This window comes from Camarhynchus parvulus, chromosome 5, assembly GCF_901933205.1.
Source record: "Camarhynchus parvulus chromosome 5, STF_HiC, whole genome shotgun sequence".
Lineage (NCBI taxonomy): Eukaryota > Metazoa > Chordata > Aves > Passeriformes > Thraupidae > Camarhynchus > Camarhynchus parvulus.
In genome coordinates, this window is record NC_044575.1 from 31013481 (window position 1) to 31035293 (window position 21813).

The 21813-nt window shown below is 34.7% G+C and overlaps 1 protein-coding gene across 1 annotated transcript in view; it reads right to left on the reverse strand.

Annotated features, from left to right (window-relative positions):
- Positions 1-4491: 4491 nt before the first annotated feature.
- The window catches only part of SPRED1 (sprouty related EVH1 domain containing 1), a 57914-nt gene continuing 40592 nt past the window's right edge, over positions 4492-21813 (reverse strand). The window contains exons 3-6 of the mRNA XM_030948558.1: positions 20323-20491; positions 18983-19032; positions 10812-10970; positions 4492-6262 (exon numbers count right to left, since the gene is read on the reverse strand). Of these exons, the coding sequence (XP_030804418.1) occupies positions 5603-6262; positions 10812-10970; positions 18983-19032; positions 20323-20491 (1038 nt within the window). The 3' untranslated portion in view covers positions 4492-5602. The remainder of the gene's footprint in view (positions 6263-10811; positions 10971-18982; positions 19033-20322; positions 20492-21813) is intronic.

Below are 21813 nucleotides of genomic sequence, written 5' to 3' on the forward strand. Positions count from 1 at the left end.
AGTCTGATTACTAATTGGTAAATGACTTGGATATTTTTGTGAATTGTCTTTAGAAACTGGCCACCAGCTCTGTGAACTCCAGCAACTGAATCAGCTGTAAAGAAAAAAAGAACAAGAAAAAAAAAAGAATAAGAAACAAAAACCCCCACAAAATCCACCACCATCACAAACCCCCCAAATAAAAAAAAACAAGCCAAGAAGGAAAAAAAAAAAAAAAAAAAGAGAGAAAAAAGAGAAAGAAAAAGAAATCAACAAGAAAAATAAAAGAACGAGTACCCCTTACCTATCCTTTTTTCTTGTTCAAAGCCAGGAGATGATGCATTAATCATTACATGCATTAATCATTACATTAAGGTAGATTTTGTGAGATGTAACACTAGGTTTCTAAATCATATGAAACCATATTTAATGCTGAACTGCTTTCTCATACTTGTTTTTCACATAGTTCTATAGCTTTCTCTACTAGCTCTTCACCCTATTCGTCATTCAATTCATTTGTCTGCTTCATTTCTCTGGTAGAGGTGCATTTTCACATCATCAATTAAAAGCACAAGTATCTACACTTAATAGTCCATGTAAAATTTACACCTGGCAATAAAAATTCTTCAGGTTAGCAACTAATCAAATGAACATGGAGAATTACTTTATTGGCTGTAACCAATAAGAAAGCATTTGTAAAACCTAGAGGCAAATACAATTCAATTTAAAATAATCTATCCTAAACCCTGACCACTGAACTTTCAAATTACAGTCTCACAGATTTCTACTTGTTCATTTTTCTGCATGGACTGATTCATTTCCCTTCCTTTTCTGGTGTGTATCTTATTTTCTAACTTACACAAGGTTAGAATTATATTCAGAGATATGCATTTTTGTGGTGGGGTCAAGTGGGAATTCACATATATATGTTTTATGTAAAGGAATCTTGACCTCCTCAGCATGATGTCAATGACAAGTACTGCTGTGCATACAAAGCAAACTGGTATAAGCCCATTTTCCTTTAAAACATTATCGCAATTCTTAAAAATGGTTCCTACAATGAAAGATGTTGGAGTTTGAAGGTAATACCTGTATTTACTTCTTTTTATTCTGTTCATGAGCTGCAACATTTCATTTCATGTGCGCTGTTCTGAGCAACACCAAAACAGAATAGAAAAGCATAATTTTTTCATTTCAAGATAGTTTTAATCAGGTAATTACAGGAAAAACATTGAAACAGTTTTTATGGTCTTATCTACTTCGGCAACTTAGAAGGATATGATGTAACAAACCAGTTACAAACTTAAAGACATATTTACATTATATACTCAAAGTAACAAGCTATATTCATATTCTTTACGCAAACACCAATGGGATGAGTTAATTAAATTATACATCATTTAGTAGACACAAATAGCAGTTGAGGTTTAATGGAAACAATATACACATGAGGCACTTTGAGGTCATTAGGGTGAAAAGCAAATGGCACCAAGCAAAAGAAGGAAAACCATGTACAGCTTATACCACAGCTTTAAACATGAAGGCTGCTTTTTCACCAAATGCTTTGATTTCTTTAACGAACCACAACTTTTGCAATTAAGGGAAACTTTCAGAGGAAAAAAGAAACCAAAATGAAAATCCAACATCCTCCTCAACCCCTCTTTATATTTGTAAATGCACCAAAGTAAACAAGTTTTATCCACCCAGCTGTTGTACTAACAGTACCATAAGGCATATTTTTAAAGTTCTTGGGTTTTTTTTTGCCAGCCAGCAATCCTGATCTTCATTTTACTAATATGAATGTATAGCTGTACTGGCTGCACATTGTGTCATAAGCTTGGAAAAGATTTAAAGTCTAATTTAAGCCTGGGCATTATTTATATAAGTGTTCAACATTACCCTCCAGGTATACACAAACATATCATTCTGAGGAGAAGTCATCCAAAATGGGAATGTTATATTCCAGCATGCACAATTAAGGCATTCTTCAAAATACATTTGCTTCTCTAGAGGAAACTGCATTGGTTAAGACTGAAACATCTCTTCTATAAGCACTCAAAGAGTTTTATGATGTCATGCTGTTTACTAAACAGTTACCATAATAATTGTAGATTATCATTAGATATTGCTCTAACCATGCACATAGCTGTTGGTGTATCCTTCACAGCTACTGAATTTCATGTGTGAGAGCACACACCCACCTGTGCATACTCACAATTTGATTTGTATCGCAAAAGCCAAATTCCCTCGGCATGAGCATCAAAACTCCATCACTTTGCTGTGGGAAGAACTTCAAGAGGGGAAATAAATAAAGTAATTATAATAATAAACCCCCTTTCTTAGAAGCCCAGTGACACAATCAAAAGAATTTTCCTTTCATTCCTGGTTCTTATGCTCCTGTAACAGGCCATCACAACAAATTTAAACTTAACAAAATATATGGTTAAAGGATTTTTACTTCAGTATTAATAATGCAACTTAATAGGCATGGTGAGCTAAAGCATCCCAGTCAGATTGCAAATGAGTATTCTGTAAATTCATGGCTAAAGCATAACCTAATCGTGTACCTTAAGCCGTGCCCGGATAGCCCGTTAACTGCGATGTCATCAAGAGCGGCGCCTGAAGGCCGCCGAGCTTTCCCCCAGTAGATGGTGCCCGAGCGCCGCGCTCCCTTAACTTCCCGTCTTTCAAGGGGAAACAATTTTCACGGTAACCGAGATTTTCAACGAGCGAGGGACTTAATATTCAGTGACGGTTTCCAAAGGCTCGGGTGCCCTCCAAGCAGCACAAAGCTCTGCTACTACATGCCTGACAAAGTACAGCTCGGATGTTAAGGGCAAGCATTATGGATCGGGGAAGAAATTTCTCTATTTCCAAATGACCAAGAAAGTATTTCAGAAGAGATAGAATGAATGTTACGTGCCGCCAAAACCAGAAGATGTATGGATGCAACAAGCTGCTCTGGAATGGGTTTACTGTATGTCTGCCTTCCACTGCTCATCTCCTAAATGTAACAGTGGGTGAGATCCCTAGCACCAGAGAAAAAGTACATGTGCATGCTACTAAAACCAATCCTTATGCAACCTCAGATCTCTGCATTTGTTTGGTCTCTCAAACCAGGCAAGCTGGCTGATACTTGCTTCACAACAGGAACAAGCAAGCATGGGCCCATTCAGTAACCGTTTTTAGATGATACAAGTCTTCAAAGAGAAAAGCAAAAGGTGAAAACATTTTAGCAGCAAAGTGGTTAAATGCAAGGTGAAAATATTAATGCACACATTTAGTAAAAATATTAAAGTATATGTGTCATATAAAATACAGTACAGGACCAGGAGTTTCACTATGTTGTATAGTGCTCAGAGGAAATTGCTAAAACTAATTTCTTTCTGAAGTATATATACAGTGTGATTATATAGCATTTTCTTATACAGCCAGCAAGTTCTTTTCTTAGGTTGCTCATACCTCTCCACCTTCAATTAGGAACGTAGCAGTTACAAATATTAATTTTCTCTCATTTACTAGAAAAACATCACCATTTTTTAATGAAAGTTGTTTTTAAAGTTAACAGTCTATTCTAGGTAACCAAGTTTAGCTGAAAATGTGTGAAGCATGAAAACCAACCAGAGTAGCAGCTTTCAAATACATAAACAGTAAAAACCCAAAAACCATTACTGCTGCTACCGTGTCATATTCTTGGACTTCAGCCATCCAATCAACTCTTAATACAAAACTAGAAGCTCTTCCATAACTTCTACAGTTATCAAGATATTTGTCATCTTTTTCAATGTGAAATAATACTTCGAGATGATCTATGTACACAAGGTGGTCAAGTCAAGCTGTAATATAAATATAAATGTTTTCTTTTAAAAAGTATTTTACAGACAGATAGTTATATACATTTGCTCATTTTACTTCTGGGCTACAAAGGAAAACTAAGGGGCCAGATACATGCAGAAAAAAATTACACAAAATATATTGGAGAAATGCACGTAAGTGAGAAAAGGAATGCATTTTAAAAATGAAATTATTTGGTTCTGTGTTTAAGAACAAGGGTATACTAAAGACAATCTGTCCCACTCCAGCCAAGATGTCAAACAGGCATGTTTACTAATGAATTATGACTGTTTTTTAGTGTTTTACATGTTTTTAATAAGAAGTAAATGATTCTTATTTTATAACACAGCACAACATGTAATGCTTTTAAAAATTCCCTGTGGGTTAATTGATTAATTCTTACCTGAAAGTTAGACTTACTAAGTACAAAACCATAAGAAATACCATACACAATATACCAGCACTCATACACATACATACACACACTCTCCAGCCTCCCTCCCCAGCCCTGCCTTTGAATTTCCCCAATTAAGAAGTTCACTCAGTTTTGCCTGGGCTGTAATTTATTTCTCAAGCTAAGTCTTTTGTTGTTCTTTTTGAAAAAAACACACAGTACTTTTGTACTTGCCCATTCAAATTAGAAAAAGTTGTGGTTCAAAATAATGAAAACAATTTCACTTTTGTTATTAATCTTTTGTTTTAATCATAGTACTTGATAAACAGCTGAACAGGATCCTAGTTTAACAGAAGGATAAACAAGAACACTGGTGACAATTTGTTACAACTGCCTTAATGTACCTTTTGCTTAATGAACATTTGAATATGCAAGAAAGTATTTTTGGAGGACACCCCAAAAGAAAACAACTTGCTGGTTGAACAACAGAAACAACATCCTTTTTTGCTATTATGTTGAAATCAAAGTAATTTATATATAAAAATAAATGTTATGTTCTAACAAGAACATTTTAGACAATTACATCTGTGCTTAACAAAGAAAATATTGGTCACTCAAGACTAGAATAATTAATATTTTAAAGGTTTTTAGATTATCAGAATGCATGGATACAACTCAACACAAACTGTAGCTGAAGGGAACCAGGACTGAAAATATCAATTTGTCCATCTGGAATAAAAATGCAACTAAATTAACTATTTAAAATACTACCATGGAATGTGACAGTAGATATGGTCCATACCTACTATATTGGAGGGAAGGAAAGTTTAACAAGTAATAATTCGTACCTTACACATTTAGTTAAATATAAACATTTGTTATTTATACATAAAGTTGTTTCCAAAAAACTATTAATAAGTGATTTAGTTGCACTTAAAATCAGTTTCATTTCTCATTTGCTGAGTATTAACTTTTCTTAATCTTAAATCAACTGTCACTAGTGCACTTTTAGTTAAAATTTCCCCTCAGATAAGTTTTAATCCTTTTAAAAGAGCCCCCTCACCTAAACCATGAATGTACAAAGTGGCAAAAGTTAATCCCTTTTAGTATAATCATAGTTTATATACTCATTTTATAGCCAATAATAAGAACAGGCTTTCCTTCGCAAAATCTCCTTCACAACTTGCAACAAATGCCACGCGCTCAAAGCAAATAGTTAGGCGTGGCTAGCACTTGTAAAATGCCAAGGTCTGACAAGTCTCGTTGCTTCCTCCACATCAAGCATCTCTTACGTGAAAGAAGATTCCCTTCAGCTTGCCAAAAAGCTTCCACAAATCCAAGTTAGATGCTTCCTGGAAACAAAGATTTTTCAGCTCTGTTTGGCACAAGATTGATTCATCCCGCAGCTTTATGCTTTCCTCCACAGCACCCACACACCTCACCACAGTGATGGCATGCTCTCAAGGGGAGGTAGCAGCACATACATGGAGCAATGAACGAGAGTGCCACCAGTGCTAACCAGCGTAAGCAGAACTTGTCATCACTAGTGTCACACGAGCAAGGATCAGAGAAATCTCCTTCAGAGTCTGACATGCAGTGATACAGCATGCTCTCTGCGCAAAGCATGCAACTAACTTGGTAGATACATCTTTTAATAGGATCTGGCGCATCTTGACATTTTCCTCTGCCATTATCTTCATGATTAAACCTTTCCTGGCAGTATATACAGCGGGAACGCTCACCATCCTCTTTTCTTCTTTTTGAGTTTTTAAATTTTGATGAGGAAGGCTGAGTTTTAAATACCACAGAACTCTTTGAGTCTTTTAGGGAATTCAACTTAGTTCCATCTCCACATGGGTATAAATAGTCAGATTTTTTACTGTCTGATTTAGAAAATGGTATATTTGAGTCCGCATCATCCCTCTCCAGGTCATTCTTCCACATGTCAGGATGCCTGTAGTCTGCATAACGACGTATCAAAATGTCACGAGGGTTTATTCTGACAATTTCATCTTCGTCCTGAAAACTAACGTGTCTGATTGACTTCAGTGGGACCTGAAAAATAAGGTAAAGTAAGAGAAGTTTACTATGGTGAAGTCCCAAATTTACGTCCACCTACAATGTTAACTTAGATTAGAAAACTAAAAAACCAAAACTTTTTTCTTTTGCTGCCCGAGGATAAAAAATTCAGATTATTTTCTCACTACTAAAATTTACAGACATCCCCACAATAATGAGTCCTCTGCAGGGTATTAGGTCTATGAGCTTCAGTATTCTTTCCTGACTTTTTAGTCTCTCATAAGAGCTTTGGGTATTTTGGTATCCACATAAAACTTGATGCTGCTCTGTGAATTATTCTCAAAATTAGAGTATTAACATCTTAAAGTGGAAACGAATTCCACAGACTAATTATGCCTTATTTGCCGATTTCATGTGATGATCTGCTGCTTTTGGACTAACTCCCTGCTACATTCACTACCATGTTATCCAGGACAAGCTTTACTTAATTCCTACTCTAAGTTTTCGAACTCTCTCCAATTCATAGCAAGAGAGAATACTGGTAACTAATAATCAAGGCTGTGTTCTAGACAAGGATTTCACAGTATGAAGAACATTCAGTATGACAATCAATAAATAACAGCCTCTTCTGAATGCGTCTCTCCTTAGATAATATACAGTACTTACATTGATTAGTTTGGGACACAGGCAGGCAAAGACCCAAGTACTTCTTAAATTCTCAGTTTGTAATGAACTGACCAATATTTAAGACCTTATACTTCAAAAGGCAAGTAATAAGGAATGTGCTAAATACATACAAAACCATCAGAGAAATAAGGTGGGAGTTCTTGTTTATTCTGCCTTACAATAAAAGGGCGGAACATGAAAAAGTTGACAAAGATGACAAAATTCAGAGAATCATCCAAACTGAAATACTGCAGGCCTTAGATACCTAAGTGTAAGATACTGAATTGCCACTAATGTGACTGAAATCACATTACAAGTGACTTGCAAGAAAAGGTGCAAATAATTACAGGATAAAAATTTAGCACGTGTATAAAAGCTCCTGAAAACAGCAGGCAGTGCAGCAAGAAAGCAAGGGTCTCAGTATGCCCCAGTGTTTCTACCTTACAGGCAGACTATTTTCCTACACTGTAGGGCTATTATAATCAGAGCCAGATTACGAGTGGGCTTCAAGTCAAATTCTGCCTTTTTCTCTGTCTAGTGCACAGCCTGTAAACCATTTCTCAGAAAAGACAAAATACCCATCCCCTCTCTAACCTATTAGTCTTACAAATTCTTCTAGAATCATGAATTACTTGGGAATAATCTTTGGCATCAGTACTGTTGCTTTGAGAGGGTTTATCTTATTAGTACTCAAATTAATGAGAATTAATGTGTCACCATTCCATAGTCAAGTACAACAATTGAACTGCATGTTCCTAATCTGTTGCAGTGTGTGAAACTACTGAAGATGATGTTTTAGGTTAAAACACTTCTACGTCACTTTGCATGCATCTAAACTCCTACTGTGCTGAAGTCTGCATGCCCTGATTTTGGGGTAGGAGACAGAGAAGGGAAAAGGGAAGGCAGCTGGAAAAGAGGAAGGAAGAGCTTCTTAAAATATGCTATCTTCTGATTATGTAAGAATATCTGTAGCCTGCTCTAACCATCACTTCCCTGCTCAACAATCCTTGTGTGATGAGTACAGAACTGTAATTAGAGATGCTTTGCCCTGGGACTTTCAACTGGAGTATGCTAACAAGAACATTTTTTTTTTCCTTGGCTCCAAGCCACATAGCTGAACTTCCACAAGGTTTCAAGGATACAGGGAGAAGAAAGGTTATACCCTATTCAGCTAACATTGCTTCTCTTCCATACTTCTCCAGGCTCCTATACAAGCAGTTAGGCTTCCCCTTTGCTTACAAAAGCAGACTGCTTCTCAGCCCTATTCTGTTTTCAAACAAGAGGAAGAATCTATTGTTTAGCAAAAATAACTAACTATGGCTAATGAGTTTATTTCAGCATTTTACAGCATAAATTTATTTAAGAAAAAAACCTGTAAGTTATTACATTCCATATGTTACAGGCATAAAGGATCCTTACCCTGCTGTCCACATAGAATATTATGCATGCACTTAAGACAATAAATAAAACCCATTGTTTAGAAGAAAAAAACTCTGAACCCTCAATTCAAAAATGCCCCCTCAACTTCCCATTGCCCAGACAACTAATAGCCATTAAAGATCACTACAAACACTAGCAATGATAGAATCTGACCGCTTCTTAGCCTTTGAAGGCTTTTTATTTGTTTGAGCAGCACACCACATATATAGAACTAATTTATTTTTTTCAAGTCTTGAGTCCAACACCTAAAAATGCTTAACTGGCATGTTACAAATAAGGCACCACTACATTCTATAAGGTACTGATATTAAGAAATATTTTTGGAGCAGAACATACTGAAAAATAAGCAAACTGAAGAAATGCTGGAAAGAGCTTACTCATTGGGTATTAAATGGGACCTATGTGAACACATGAAGTACATGAAAACCTTTGAACAATTCACAATCCAAATTTACATTGGTACAAATAGCAGCAAAATTTAATGAGACTAATGCACTTAGTCCTCTAAACAGTCAAAACTAAAACTCAGTACAAATGTCATCTATGTGAAGCTGAAGCAGGAAGGGAGGAAGAATGTTACAGCAAACTGAAATTCCACAGACAATCTGATTCTGAACATGATTAGCCAACTGGAAATCAGGTAGAAAATTTTTGTTGATCCAACTGAACCCACAAGTATCACACCTTACTTGAAAGTGTGCACCTTTAAACAAGGCACAGTCACTTCCTTGGTACTGTAGCCTTTGCTGCTTCTCCTCAAAGAATTACACCTGATTTTGCTCATCTTGCAGCTTCTCAGTATGAAGACACCAGCAGCTGCCTACATCATTGCAAAGTACTAAGTTTACACACATCCATGTATCAGAAGCTGGAAAGCTAAAGGACTTGAGTATTATTTACTAACAGTCAAAATATTACAGATAAAATCTGAATTGTCATTAATAATTTCTTTAGTTGGAGCATGTACTTCTTGAGCTATTCAACTCATGAGCACACTCTTAAGTAAGAGTGTTCAAACTTATTTACACAAAATTGAAATAAACCCACGAATTAGCTCAAGATCTGTAGTGCCACCTGGTCACATGCATGGAGTTTAACTAGTGCAGTGCGTGCACATACAGAACGTGACATTTTGGTGACCTGCCTATGTTCCAAATGTGTGTACCACAAGACCATGCAAAAAGCAGAGTGTTGCTGGCAAGTGGTGCTACAACAGGAGAAGACTATTTAAAAGAATATCTACTTAAATTTTCATGGAATCTCCCATAACTTCACTTTTCAAGAACTGAATTCCAACATTGTCATTTGAAAGAAATTTCTATTTAATTTCTATCAGAGAGACACAGATTAATCAGTTTAACACAATCTAAATTATTACTTTCTAAGTAGTCAATTTTATTCATGCTTTTAAAATATACAGGCATTTCAAGCTGCTGCACTTTTCTTTACAATGCAAGGAAGACTAACAGGACATATATCACTGGGTACTGTAGCCATTAGCTGCAATAACCTCATCACCAATCCATTCTATTCTAAAAAACATTTACAATTCTCTTTGAAAGTAAATGGGAAGAGAGAAAAATATGTGCCTTAACAGAAACAAAAGGTAAACATGTACCTTAACAGAAACAAAAATATGAGGTGATGTACACAAAGAGATAATTGGAGTAGATCAATGATTAAAGATAAAAAATTAATAATTTCAAGCTTCTTAGTTCTCCAGATAACACTGCTTGCTTCTTTTGCCCAATAAAGCAGATTAAAAGTAGCTGATATAAGACTTAAGTACAATCCTATTTTTCTCTGCAAAAATAACTGAAGGTACTAAAAAGCTTTATTACAAGCAGCAGAATTATTTTTGTTAAGTCTTCAGAACCACCTGCGCTTGCATTCTGCTTTGATATCTGTTATTCAGCATATTCTAAAAGCTTTCTATGTCTTTGGTTCTAGACATAAGACCATCAAATTAATTGTAATCCAACTTACTAAGACTACTTCCACAGTCTACAAAAACTGTCAGTACTTTTAGCTTTAGAAAAAAAGAAAACTGTATAGTGATATATAGCTGTACCAATGGCTGAATACTTTTCAATATTTCTAAGCAAAACAGTATTAATATACATGTAACTAAGATTGAGCTAATGTCCAATTAACATTTTCTGAAAAAAATTGAACAGCTTTTTAAGGCTCCAGATACAGAAATCTGCAATACAAAAACAGACTTCAAAGAAATTAAATACTTATATACTTAAATACCTTGTGTAGTCTGGTGCACCACAACGATAGGTAAATACCTTCACAAAGCTTTACCTCTGTCACAATAATGCTATAATATTTCAGCTGCAAAGTTTACATTGAACATTTCAAGAAGTTTAAAGTACATGGACTTGGAATGCAGTGATTTCTTGTCAGAAACTACATACTGTGCCATTAATTCAGCAAGCAAAGTAAGGATTGCTTCTATTATTGGTATACTTACCTGGTTAGGTTGGCTAGGAAAACAGGCTCTCCTGGTGTTGAAATCCTCAAATGTTGAAGGCCTCAAATTTGCACAGTTGTAAGTTTCACTGGTTACTACAGTTTCATGTTGAAAAAGGTGATCTTTCATTAGTGAACCTGATGTATTTTCTTGAGCAGTCTAGAACACATAAGAACTTCATGAAATGATTTTTGCATTTATATAAAAACAACACCAAACCCAACCAGTTCATACATAGATGTGTTAATATTCCATATAATGTGTTAGAGGTATCTATAAACACTAGTATTCTTAAATGCACATTTTTAAAGCATTTAGAAGTAGGCAAGTATTTTCTTTATTTTGAATCAGCCTTTGTAAATACAGAATTTCTCCGCAGACAGTACACAACTTGGGCACTAGAGATAAGTGCCGCTGAAATACAGTTGCAAAATCAGACTTCTTTAAGGAAATAGAGATTAATCTGTCTCTGAGATGTTTTCTCTAACTACCCATGAAGCTGCCAGTATTTACAAAAACACAATTGGAGAAAAAAAAAATCTGAGACGATTTTACAAGGCAAAAACTCGTCAGAACTTTTAATAAATTAAAAGCAAAATCAGCTGCAAGAAAAAAAATTAACCTATACTGGCTCAATTAAAATATCTAATTGCAGCAAGTGTGCATTAGACATGAATGACAGTCATTTTGCAATTAAAGTTGTATCAGGCAACTCGATACAAAAGTGAGACTATGAAGCAATGCATGATGAGATAGCTGCAGGACCTGTGCTATTCAAAAGAAGAAAGTATGTTTGGGTGGAATACTGGCTTGTAAGATGATACAGTTTCTGAAATGAATTGAAAAATGAACAGTTCTCATTCTCTAAGCTTGACTGACTGGGACATACTTAGGATACAGCACAGCATTTTGATACAAATTCCATTGAGCTGCCAAAAATATACTGTATGTTTTGTTTGCATTGAGGGATGCTGTAAAATTAACTGTCTGTCATCATGGATAGCACTGAGAAAATTCTGGCATCATCCAGCTTCCAGCAATGAGAATGTTTCAGCTTTATTATAGGGATTTGTATGTATCAAAAAAACATTTAGAGGAAAAAATTAAGAATAGTACAGAAAAATACTGAGGCAGAGGCAAACCTAAAGTTTTGGCAGGTTAAATATTGACCCAGAAGCATTAGTTTTCACTTATCAAAGTACTTAAGGAACTTATTGTAGGATTACATTAGTACCTCACATACATAAAAGCCTAATGTATCAAGTTTTAAGAGATCTAGATAGTTTGAAGTAGCTGGTCTGTAGCTGATTTTGTAGGAGAAAGAAAATCATCACATCACTAAATTTATATGTATTGTTTCAGAAGCCCCATGTGGGGAAACATTAAATTTAGTAATTAATTCATGATCAGCATAATTAATACTACAGAGCATACATGCCAAGAAAGACAAAAGCTCACTCAATTAGGGTAAAGTTCCTCTGAAAAGTTTTGAAGACAGGCAAAACACCAAAAGGAAGTACTATTGGCAGATCCTTAAGCATGACACCACCACAAAGTAATTGACCCTGTTATTGTCAAAATTAAATTTTCTGGTCAAACATGGTTGGAAAATGAGTATAAAAGAAATATTGGAATGACTAAAAAGAATTGGACTTCATATATGTATGCTTATTTTAAGAGCAAAAAGCATCAAATATTAGTGCAATAGCAAACATCTTCATAGCAAGAGGTACTCCTGCAGATACACAGCCCAATGACATAAAAAGCTTCCAAAACAGTGGCTCAAACTACAGAAGAGCTGTATTCAAAATGAGGAACAACCATTTTTGGTCTAAGCAATGTTTAAAATTACTACAAGCACTTAAGCTAAGAGCCAGAAGCCATTTTACAGAAACCACAGTGATAAGCATCCCCTTTCCCCTTCCCCTGGCTATTATAAACTTGAGTGGTCTAGGAAGAAGGGAGCAAGCTGCAAAAACTTCTACTCCTTCCTTCCTAGGGAAAAAAACATATACTACTCACAAGCCTGTTTTTATCCCTGGGTGAGATTTGCAGCAGCCTGTGTTATATCCTGTCCTGCAGGTGATTCACACCTTTCTTCTTCAAAAATAAACTATCTACACTACAGAGCAAAAAGGACACATGCACATGCTCACACAGGCAGACACAAGTACTTCCCTTGGCAGTCAAGGAGGGCTCCATCTAATGAAGGACACAGCCATGGATCACCTCTGCCTGTGCTAACTAGCAGTGCCAGATGATGCACGAAACCCAAACCTTAATCTTAAAGCAAACCTTCATGCCCTATACACAGCAATTACCAAAGAATGCTTTTAGAAAATTCCAACACAGATACCACAATTCAAACTAATTGACTTCAAGGACAAATTTCAGGGTGGCAGCAGACAGAGAAAAGCATGTGACCTTTTGTAAGGTAAGAACTCGCCAAACAGCATTTCTGAAAGCACAATGCTCAGCTTACCATCCTATACCCTACAGGTAAGCAGACACAGACTAACTTCTGGTATTAAAATAAAAAGCAATCATGTCAGTCCTTTAGCCAATAAATATTCACTAAGCTGAATTACAGAAATGCAAGATGAACATGCTGAACTCTCTGCTTTTAATTAAACTGCAGTTTTGATACAGTCAAACCACGCTTATTAGTATCAAAAACCTTTTCCTTGGACAACTTCCTGCTCCAATATGATGTTTTATTACAAAGTCATGAACATCTGAAAACCCAGATTTATAATGGAAACACTGACAATCTGAAGTAGGAAGCCCTAGAAACAAAAATGGTATTGTGTTGAAAATGCATTTAAGTAAGAAGCAAACATATAAAGTTTTCCACAAGAACATATACAGAACAAATATACAGAGTATCACACACTAACACAGATGCACACATTCTCCCTTTCCACTGTCCAAAGCAATTACACCGCCCACATTCAATATTCTTTAACCACAGCCTGCGAAGTACAGTACTGGCATAGGTTATTCAGTATCATCTGTAAAGTAACCTACGCCAGTTTTTAATGCACAACGGAAATCTGGTTTGCTCCCAGCTGCTGGTATAATAATTACTGTCCTATGGTTGCTAAGAGATACTCTGAATTTTTTTCCAAGACTACTAAAACATTTCTGTGCGCACAAGCAAAAGGATGCTGGGTAAAGCAATAAAATGACTCCAGCTGTAGCTCTCCAGCAGAATTCAAAGCCAGATGACAGCTGTAGAGAAAATGAAAACCAGACTGAGCTTCTCTTGTTCTTCAAATTTTCTCTCCTTACTTCTCCCAGTTTGCCAGAGTTAAGTCTGGGAGAGAATTCAACATTGTTCTGCAGACATTGTTAAAAATGTTCTCCTCTAAGTAAGTTTAATGATTACACAGAAGGATGGATGAGAGACCACATTTCCGCTGCATCCCAGTTCTTGCATTTACTTCCCATGAGGCCCGAAAATCTGCTGTTTGAAGCTAACAACACGAGAAACGTTTTAATGCTTTTTCCTTAATTTTTCAATTCTGAATAAACTATACAGGTTTCAAAAACATCTGAATGACTTCCTTCTGCTTTGGCTATTTCTGAGACTGATGGAGCAATATATTTGGCAAAGAAACTCTTATTTTCAGGTATGTGTTTCTGACATAGGCTGAAATATTACCTAGATTACTCTAAATATTTAATACAGTTTAAACTAAAAAATAAGATATTTGACATCTCTTTCTTCAAAGGCTTTTCCACCTGAATATATAGAGAACTCTACATATAAAGAGGCTGCTAGGAATACTGGTGAGGGGAAAAAAAATTCCTCCTGTTTTTTATATACAACTCCAATAAAAAAAGCTTAATAAAACAAAATGGTTTAGCACAATATATTAATAGATTTATTTGAAATTGATAATATGAATTTGTATTACTTTTAGTTCTAAGAACTGGACCTAAGCAATTTATTATGTGCACTAAATATTTCTAATCTTTAGTGTTTTACCATGTAGTATTGTATTATCCATAAAACAATACAGGGCATCACGGGTAAATTATTTCACATTTCCTTAAAAGTCATAATGTTATTTTTATAAAATAAAACTTCTGCAAACATTTTGTTAGAGACAAAATAAATTGAATGGTCCTTGAAGGCCCTTATGAAGAGGTCACAAAATAGTGTATTTACTGAGCAGCATATGAACAATTAATGTCTTCCCTGCCTGCACCAAAACCACTTAAGATGCATGTAAGTTTCAGGCCTTTCCCCCTTACTATTAACAAAAAGTCCTGTGTGCTTACTTCTGAAAGAACAAGCCAAACTTTTTATTTTCTGCTAACAATTTATCAGTCTACATTTTCTTCTGCCAGTAGTAAGAAACTCAAAAGCATAAGTGATCCAATTCTTATTACTTCAAACTGTTAAAATGTGTTGGTAGCCTATAAATAACACCAATATGGCTGAATCAACAAAAACTGAAAGAAATTAAAGCTCAACTACTCTATTTTTCAGTTCACAAAAGCAAGACTTATGCATTACAGGATCCAAAACCCCTACAAAAATAATTTTAAATGTGTGAGCTCTAGATTTCATTTAGATTTACTTCTAAGGAAAAAAAATATATTTTTTTTTTTTTTTCAGATAAGCTAGGTGAATTTTAGAGCAATAAGTTTATATTTGGTAGAGGAAAATAACCAGAGCCATTATTTTAACAAACAAGCAAGCTGACTTACACAAGCTGCTCCTACATTCAAAATGCAAGGTTTTATACCAAAACCATCTAAACTTTCTAACAGAACAAATTCCCAATGTATATTTCCATGTAAGTACATGTACTTTTCCAGGTTCCATTTACCAACATTATAGGAAGTCAGATAGCTCTGCCTTAACTCACTGGTGTATTTCTGTTTGAAATGAATCTGGTAAGACTAGGGCTTATTTTATGATGTGAACAATTTGCATCGAGTAAGTTAAATAAACAACCAAAAATAATTGCAATAATTTAAGCAACCATGAAAACCCTTAAGTGATGATATTCTTTTAATACTAGGATTTTATCATTATTTGGAAACAACAGAGAGGTTAAAGAAACTATAAGGAAGCTATGTCTTAAAATGATAAATTTGATCTTCAGCAAAAGGAATGCTTTCTCCAGGAGATTTTATTTACAAAATGTAAATTAAAAAATCAGAAATTTAGTGAGCCTAGGTATAGCATAGCAAGCCAATTGCTAGCCTAGAAGGCACAAGATGAGTTCAGTTTTTGGATTTACATTTAAAATATGCACATACAACTTTTGGACAATCACTATTTCTGCTAACTACTTCTATAAAATGTGATAATACTTATTACAAGGAAGCACTGAGATTTCACAGAGATGATAATTTTTGATCTTCTTTGGATCATATTATTTGCTCTCTGTAGCACCAAATATAACCAGCCAGTAAAATAACTTATGAAACACGTTTAGCTTTCTTCATCATCTAGTCATCTTCATTAAAAAAAAAACCAAAAACCAACAAAACCAAGCCACTATTAATGAAATTGATGTACAAACCAAATACTATATTTATAATTCAAATGTACATTACATATAGGATTCCTGCTGTGTAAGACAGTACAGGAAAAACTACTCTTTAATATTCTATCTACACTCCAAAACGCCCTTGCACAGATATACTCCAAAACACACTCAAAAATACTAATGGAGACTTAGGAAAACAGCTTAAAAAAATTAACAGGTAAACAAAAAAATCATTAAGCCTTTTAAACAACGTGGAAGTGGCAAAAAGTGGGGGGACAAGTCAACATAACTCTTTAAATACTCAGTACATTCTCTTTAAAGAATGACGGTCTTATGCATCAAGTTAAAAGGACCCTGGGGTATCCACTTTCACTTATCAGAGCATCAATCTTGCAAGGGGAAGGAATTAATAATTTGAAAGAAAATGTGGACTATTTGGTATTTCAAAGGTGTACTTGTAGACTAGAGATGATGCCTGTAGCTAAAATGATGCAGCTTTTCTGCACTCATGTTCATAAGCCTGCAATTGCAGCTTCATTACTGATACATAAACCCGGTTTAGATGAACCATAGGTAAGCCAGGGTGGATTCAGTTTTCTCTGCATTTTTTCTTTTTTCCTTCCTTCTGATAAATGCTAGTATCAGTATCACTTATTTTACTTTGCTGTGCAGAGATATGGTAAAACATATTGACTAGCTTTTTTGTTTTTAGAAAACAGGACATCTATCCACAGCACAAATCCACAGTTAAATAATATCTACTGTTATGTAGTCTTTAAGTATGTTTTCCTGTCTACAATGTAAAAGACAGTTTGGCCAGTGGTTTGTACCACACAAGATTGTTTGTACCTTAATATATATATCTGGTGTGTGAGTATTTATACATATAAAATCTGGTTTACAGACATTTAATATATACATTTATTTTTTAAAATGGAATATAAAGTAAACCTCTATTTACATATGTAAATAGGTGGTGTATTGATATTCACATGTATAGAATAGATGCTGTAAATACACTTTTCTCCACTTTCCCAATAACAAATTTGTAATTATAATGAATCTCAGATATTCTCCTCAATTTTGGCATCCTGATATAGAAATGTAATAACTAGGCAGCAAAATCAGAGGTAATTGGTTTGTTCTAATCTCATTAGGCCTGTAGAAACTGTTCAATTATTAATCCTTGCAACAAAGCATGTGTAAGCAAGTCTTTTAAGAGCTGATTAAGGACTGCATTAACTTTGGCACATATTTCCTTCACCCTGTAAAAATATAATTTCTTTTTAAAATCTGAAATATCTAATATTCATAGCAATTTTACTTTCAAGTGCCTTAAAATAAAGCATTGCAAGTAAAGAACAACAGGTGGTTATGCAGTCAACATTTACACAAAGTAATACATTTCTTCTGCCATAAAATTAAAAGATATCAGGAGACTTTTGTGTTGCCACTGCATTGCGGTATCCTTTCTAAATACTTGACTCTCAGTCTCCTAGCATATCTTCAAAGTCGGCTGCTAATTTTCTTGATTTTGTGTTCTAGAGGTTCTACACTGGATCAATTTACACTGATACAGGATTTATTATTGCATAAGTGGCAAGACTCCTTCCCAGAAGAAATCACTTAGCAACACTAGCAGTTTTCTGAATAGTCACTAAGACCCCTGAGTCAACTTGTTTCTTTGCTATCTTCATAATAATTTAAATTTTTAAATTATTATGCACTCTGAAAACTGAATATATGCGTGAATGAAGACACGGCTTTCCCTTAAAACCATACATAAGAAGGGAAAAATGACAAGCATACATAGACACAAGAAGGATTTCCTCACTTATAATACAGTTATTCACTCTGCGTGTGTGTGTGTATATATCTATATCTATCTATATCTAATCTACAGCTATATATCCATCCATAATGGTTTTTTATACTGGCTTTTTAATTACATGATTCTTGGATACTGCCAGGCAGTGCTATGCGTCAGTGTTACCGTACTTATGGTATATGATATGGTATACTTATATAGTACTGTAACTCTGAAGCATAGTTGGACATAAATTTTTATCTCTTAAGCCATTATGACCTACAGAAATTGAAGAGTGCAAAAAAAGATCAATAAGAACTTGAATCTCAGTAAGTGACTACTTTATTTTCAGTGTGTTTTTAAAAATTGAACTTCTGTCTTTGTTTGGACAAGATCCTCTCAACCATTGTCTCAGCATCTTTTCAACTCTAACCATTTGATGTTAGAAGAGTTTTATCACCGCAAAGGGAAATCTAAGGAAACAAACAGGATGTATAAGTAGAAAGATTCTTCATCCCTCTATTTTCTGTTTCCCAGAAGAATATTTCTTATTGCAATAAGATCAAAGAGGACATATAACTTGAACACATACTGAACTTAAAAATTAAACTCAGGATACTTAATGATCCTATAGATTAAATAATAACTAAATAATAACTACTATTATTATTAAATAATAACTTTGTTTAGGACAGATAATATTATAGGTCTTCTAGATAATTCTTCTAGAACTTATTTCATTAAACTGAATTTTGCTATTGCTCTTATTTTGCTTATTCTCAGTAATGAGAGCAAAATCTCTTCAGTACATTTGTAAAATAAAAAATGCACAGTTAATTTAAAAATTTACTCACTTGAAAGCAGTCTTCTGCCACTTCAACATCATTTTGGGAGGGTGGATAACCTTCATATAAAGAAAAAAAAAGTAGACAAAGTTATTTTCTTCATATTTACCACTTACTGCTTCCAGTTATCCACATAATTTTTCAACATCCAGTGATGATTATATAAATATTCTTGTTTATGGTTTTAACCTATAGATCACTGCATTTCAAGTTGATTTAGTAAGCATCATTTATTTCTACACTGCATTTTCTATACTGAGTATTCCTAGCCACACTCCTCTCTCTCGTTCCCACCTTCCTTATAAAAGCATTTTCAAAGTGTCATCAGCAGTCAGAAGCAAGGGAGTATATTCCTTTTAATGTAGCATTTTGAAAACTAAAGGCAGACACATTTGGTTGGCATGAATGCACACTGCTTTATTTTGCTATAAATCAGCAGAAATTGAAAGTGTGAGACCCTAAGAGAAAAAAATTACTCTCATGTTCTCTAAATATTTGTCTTGAAGGGATATGGATTGTACCAACAAATTCCCAAAGCAGTCATTAGAATATGTCAAAAAGCATTTCCCCTCAGAAACATGCTCCTCCCTTCATTAGTAGGATAACACACATAAAATCCCTAAAGTTACTTTTTACAAGCCTGAAAGAGATGTTCTTTCAATTCAATAGACACATGTTCTCTTCCCTCCCTGTCTCAATCCAGCAATACATTTATCATATTTTCAGCTTAGAATCTAAGCTTGATGATATCCTTCAGTTTGCTCACTGGTTTCCATTAATTCAGTGAAGCTCTGGAACTTCATTCCAGAGTGGGCCATATTGTTATCTGAGTAAATTCTTCTTCTCTTCCTAAAAACCTGTCCTCAGAACCATGCTGAACACAGAACTACTACTAACTCAGCTGTTAGTAAAAAATAAAAAACTATTAACTGAAAGTATGCGTAGACAAAAAGAGAACTCAATAGGTCACAAATTATTCAACTTCCCAGCTCATCCTACAAGAACACAGGAGTTGCAAAAAGCTTCTAAGATCCAAGTGAGAGAATATTACACTCCAGCTTCCTCCATTTCTTCATGTCTAAAAGAAAGAGGCAATGCTTTATTACGTAGGGATGTTTTAGGAAATTACCTAATTAGTTTTTGTGAAACAATTTAAGACACTTGAATGAATGGCACTTTAGAAATGCCAGAAGTACTATTTCAAAAACTATTAAAATCCCGATATATATAGTTTAATCCACATCCTTAAATACTGTCAATGGAAATGTTACACAAAGTGCTTTGACATCTTTTTTAGTAAAGACTTAATATTCATCCACCCCACCAAGTCTTTCACCTGAAATATGTACCTTGAGAAATATCCTCTACTGCTCTCCGAATACCTCTATCAAATGCTCTTGCATCAGCAGGACTCTGAAATGTGAGGCCAAACTTTTTGTCATCAATCTTCCAGTGGTAAAAAGTAGGAGTAACTTTGTTGTAAACAAGGTCTTTCTTTAATGTGCATTCCAAGACCACCTTTCAGAAAGAAAACAGAAGGAAAAAATATCAATGGTGAATATATCAAATTTGAGAACAAAAGGTAGTCTTTGTGAACTACCTAAAACATACATCACAGAGGTCCCTTTTCAAATTTCTTCCTGCTACAAGGATGTAATTTTAACTTCATTTCCATTATGGCCTAATTATTCACTATCAATTGTTGATAAATAGTATGCGTTGAAGACACTATTTGTTTACTGAGTCAACATTCCTGTTCAAAAATCTCATACCCATAAAAGAATCTCATACCTGCAAAAACCAGTACAGACTTGGTAGATGTTCAGCAAATGAAATAGGTCACATCCCCCCAAAAAGTATGCGTGCTGATATCAAATTTTACTGTATCACTGAGATCTACAAAATTTTTCAGCACTAGACTAACTTCATGCTGCTTTCAGGCAGATTTTCAGATTTCTCTCAGAAAGGCTACTGGACAAGTGAAAGTAATACAAGAGAATTCTTTAAAAAAATGAGATTAATAAAATCTAAAATCTTTATGAGTGTATTAGTGCCTGCACCTAGACAAAAATACATTTGTGTATTGTATAAAAAAATAAGTAACTGCAAACAATTAACAGAAGTCTTTGGCTACAAAATCATTAGAGGTATACATGTACATTCAGTTCTAAAGCAAAGTCACAGTCTTCACATTGAATCATAAAATGGTTTGCATTGAAAGAAACCTCAAAGGGCGTCCAGTTCCAACCACCCTGACATGGGCAGGGACACATTCCACCAGACCAGGTTGCTCACAGCTCCATCCAAAATGGCCTTGAACACTTCCAGGAATGGAGCATTCACCACTTTTCTGGGCCACCTATTCCAGTGCCTTACCACCCTCACAATAAAGAATTTTTTTCTAGTATCTAATTTAAATCCATTTTCTTTAAATTCAAAGCCATTCTGCCTTGTCTTGTCACAGTATTCTCTGTTAAATAATCCCCCTCCAGCTTTTTTTGTAGGCTGCCTTCAAAAAGGAAGCCTTATCATTTCCCCTTTAAATAGACTGGTTTTAAAACTATATTTGCATTTTTATTTCACTGGTAAAAATTATTTTAAGCAGCATTGTTGCACTGCGTGTTTATTGATTTAAAAAAATCCAATGTGAACAAGAAAGTATGGAGGGAGATGCATTGATCTGCTCCCATTGCAGTATGATAAAGCTCTGAGTAAGATATGTCTCTCTGTATTGGTATTTGATGAAGGAGGCCTACACTGACTGAGAGATGAATGAGGAATTTCAATATTCTATCATTTCATTGATGTACTTCTAGAATTTTTTCATTTTTTGTTTTGTT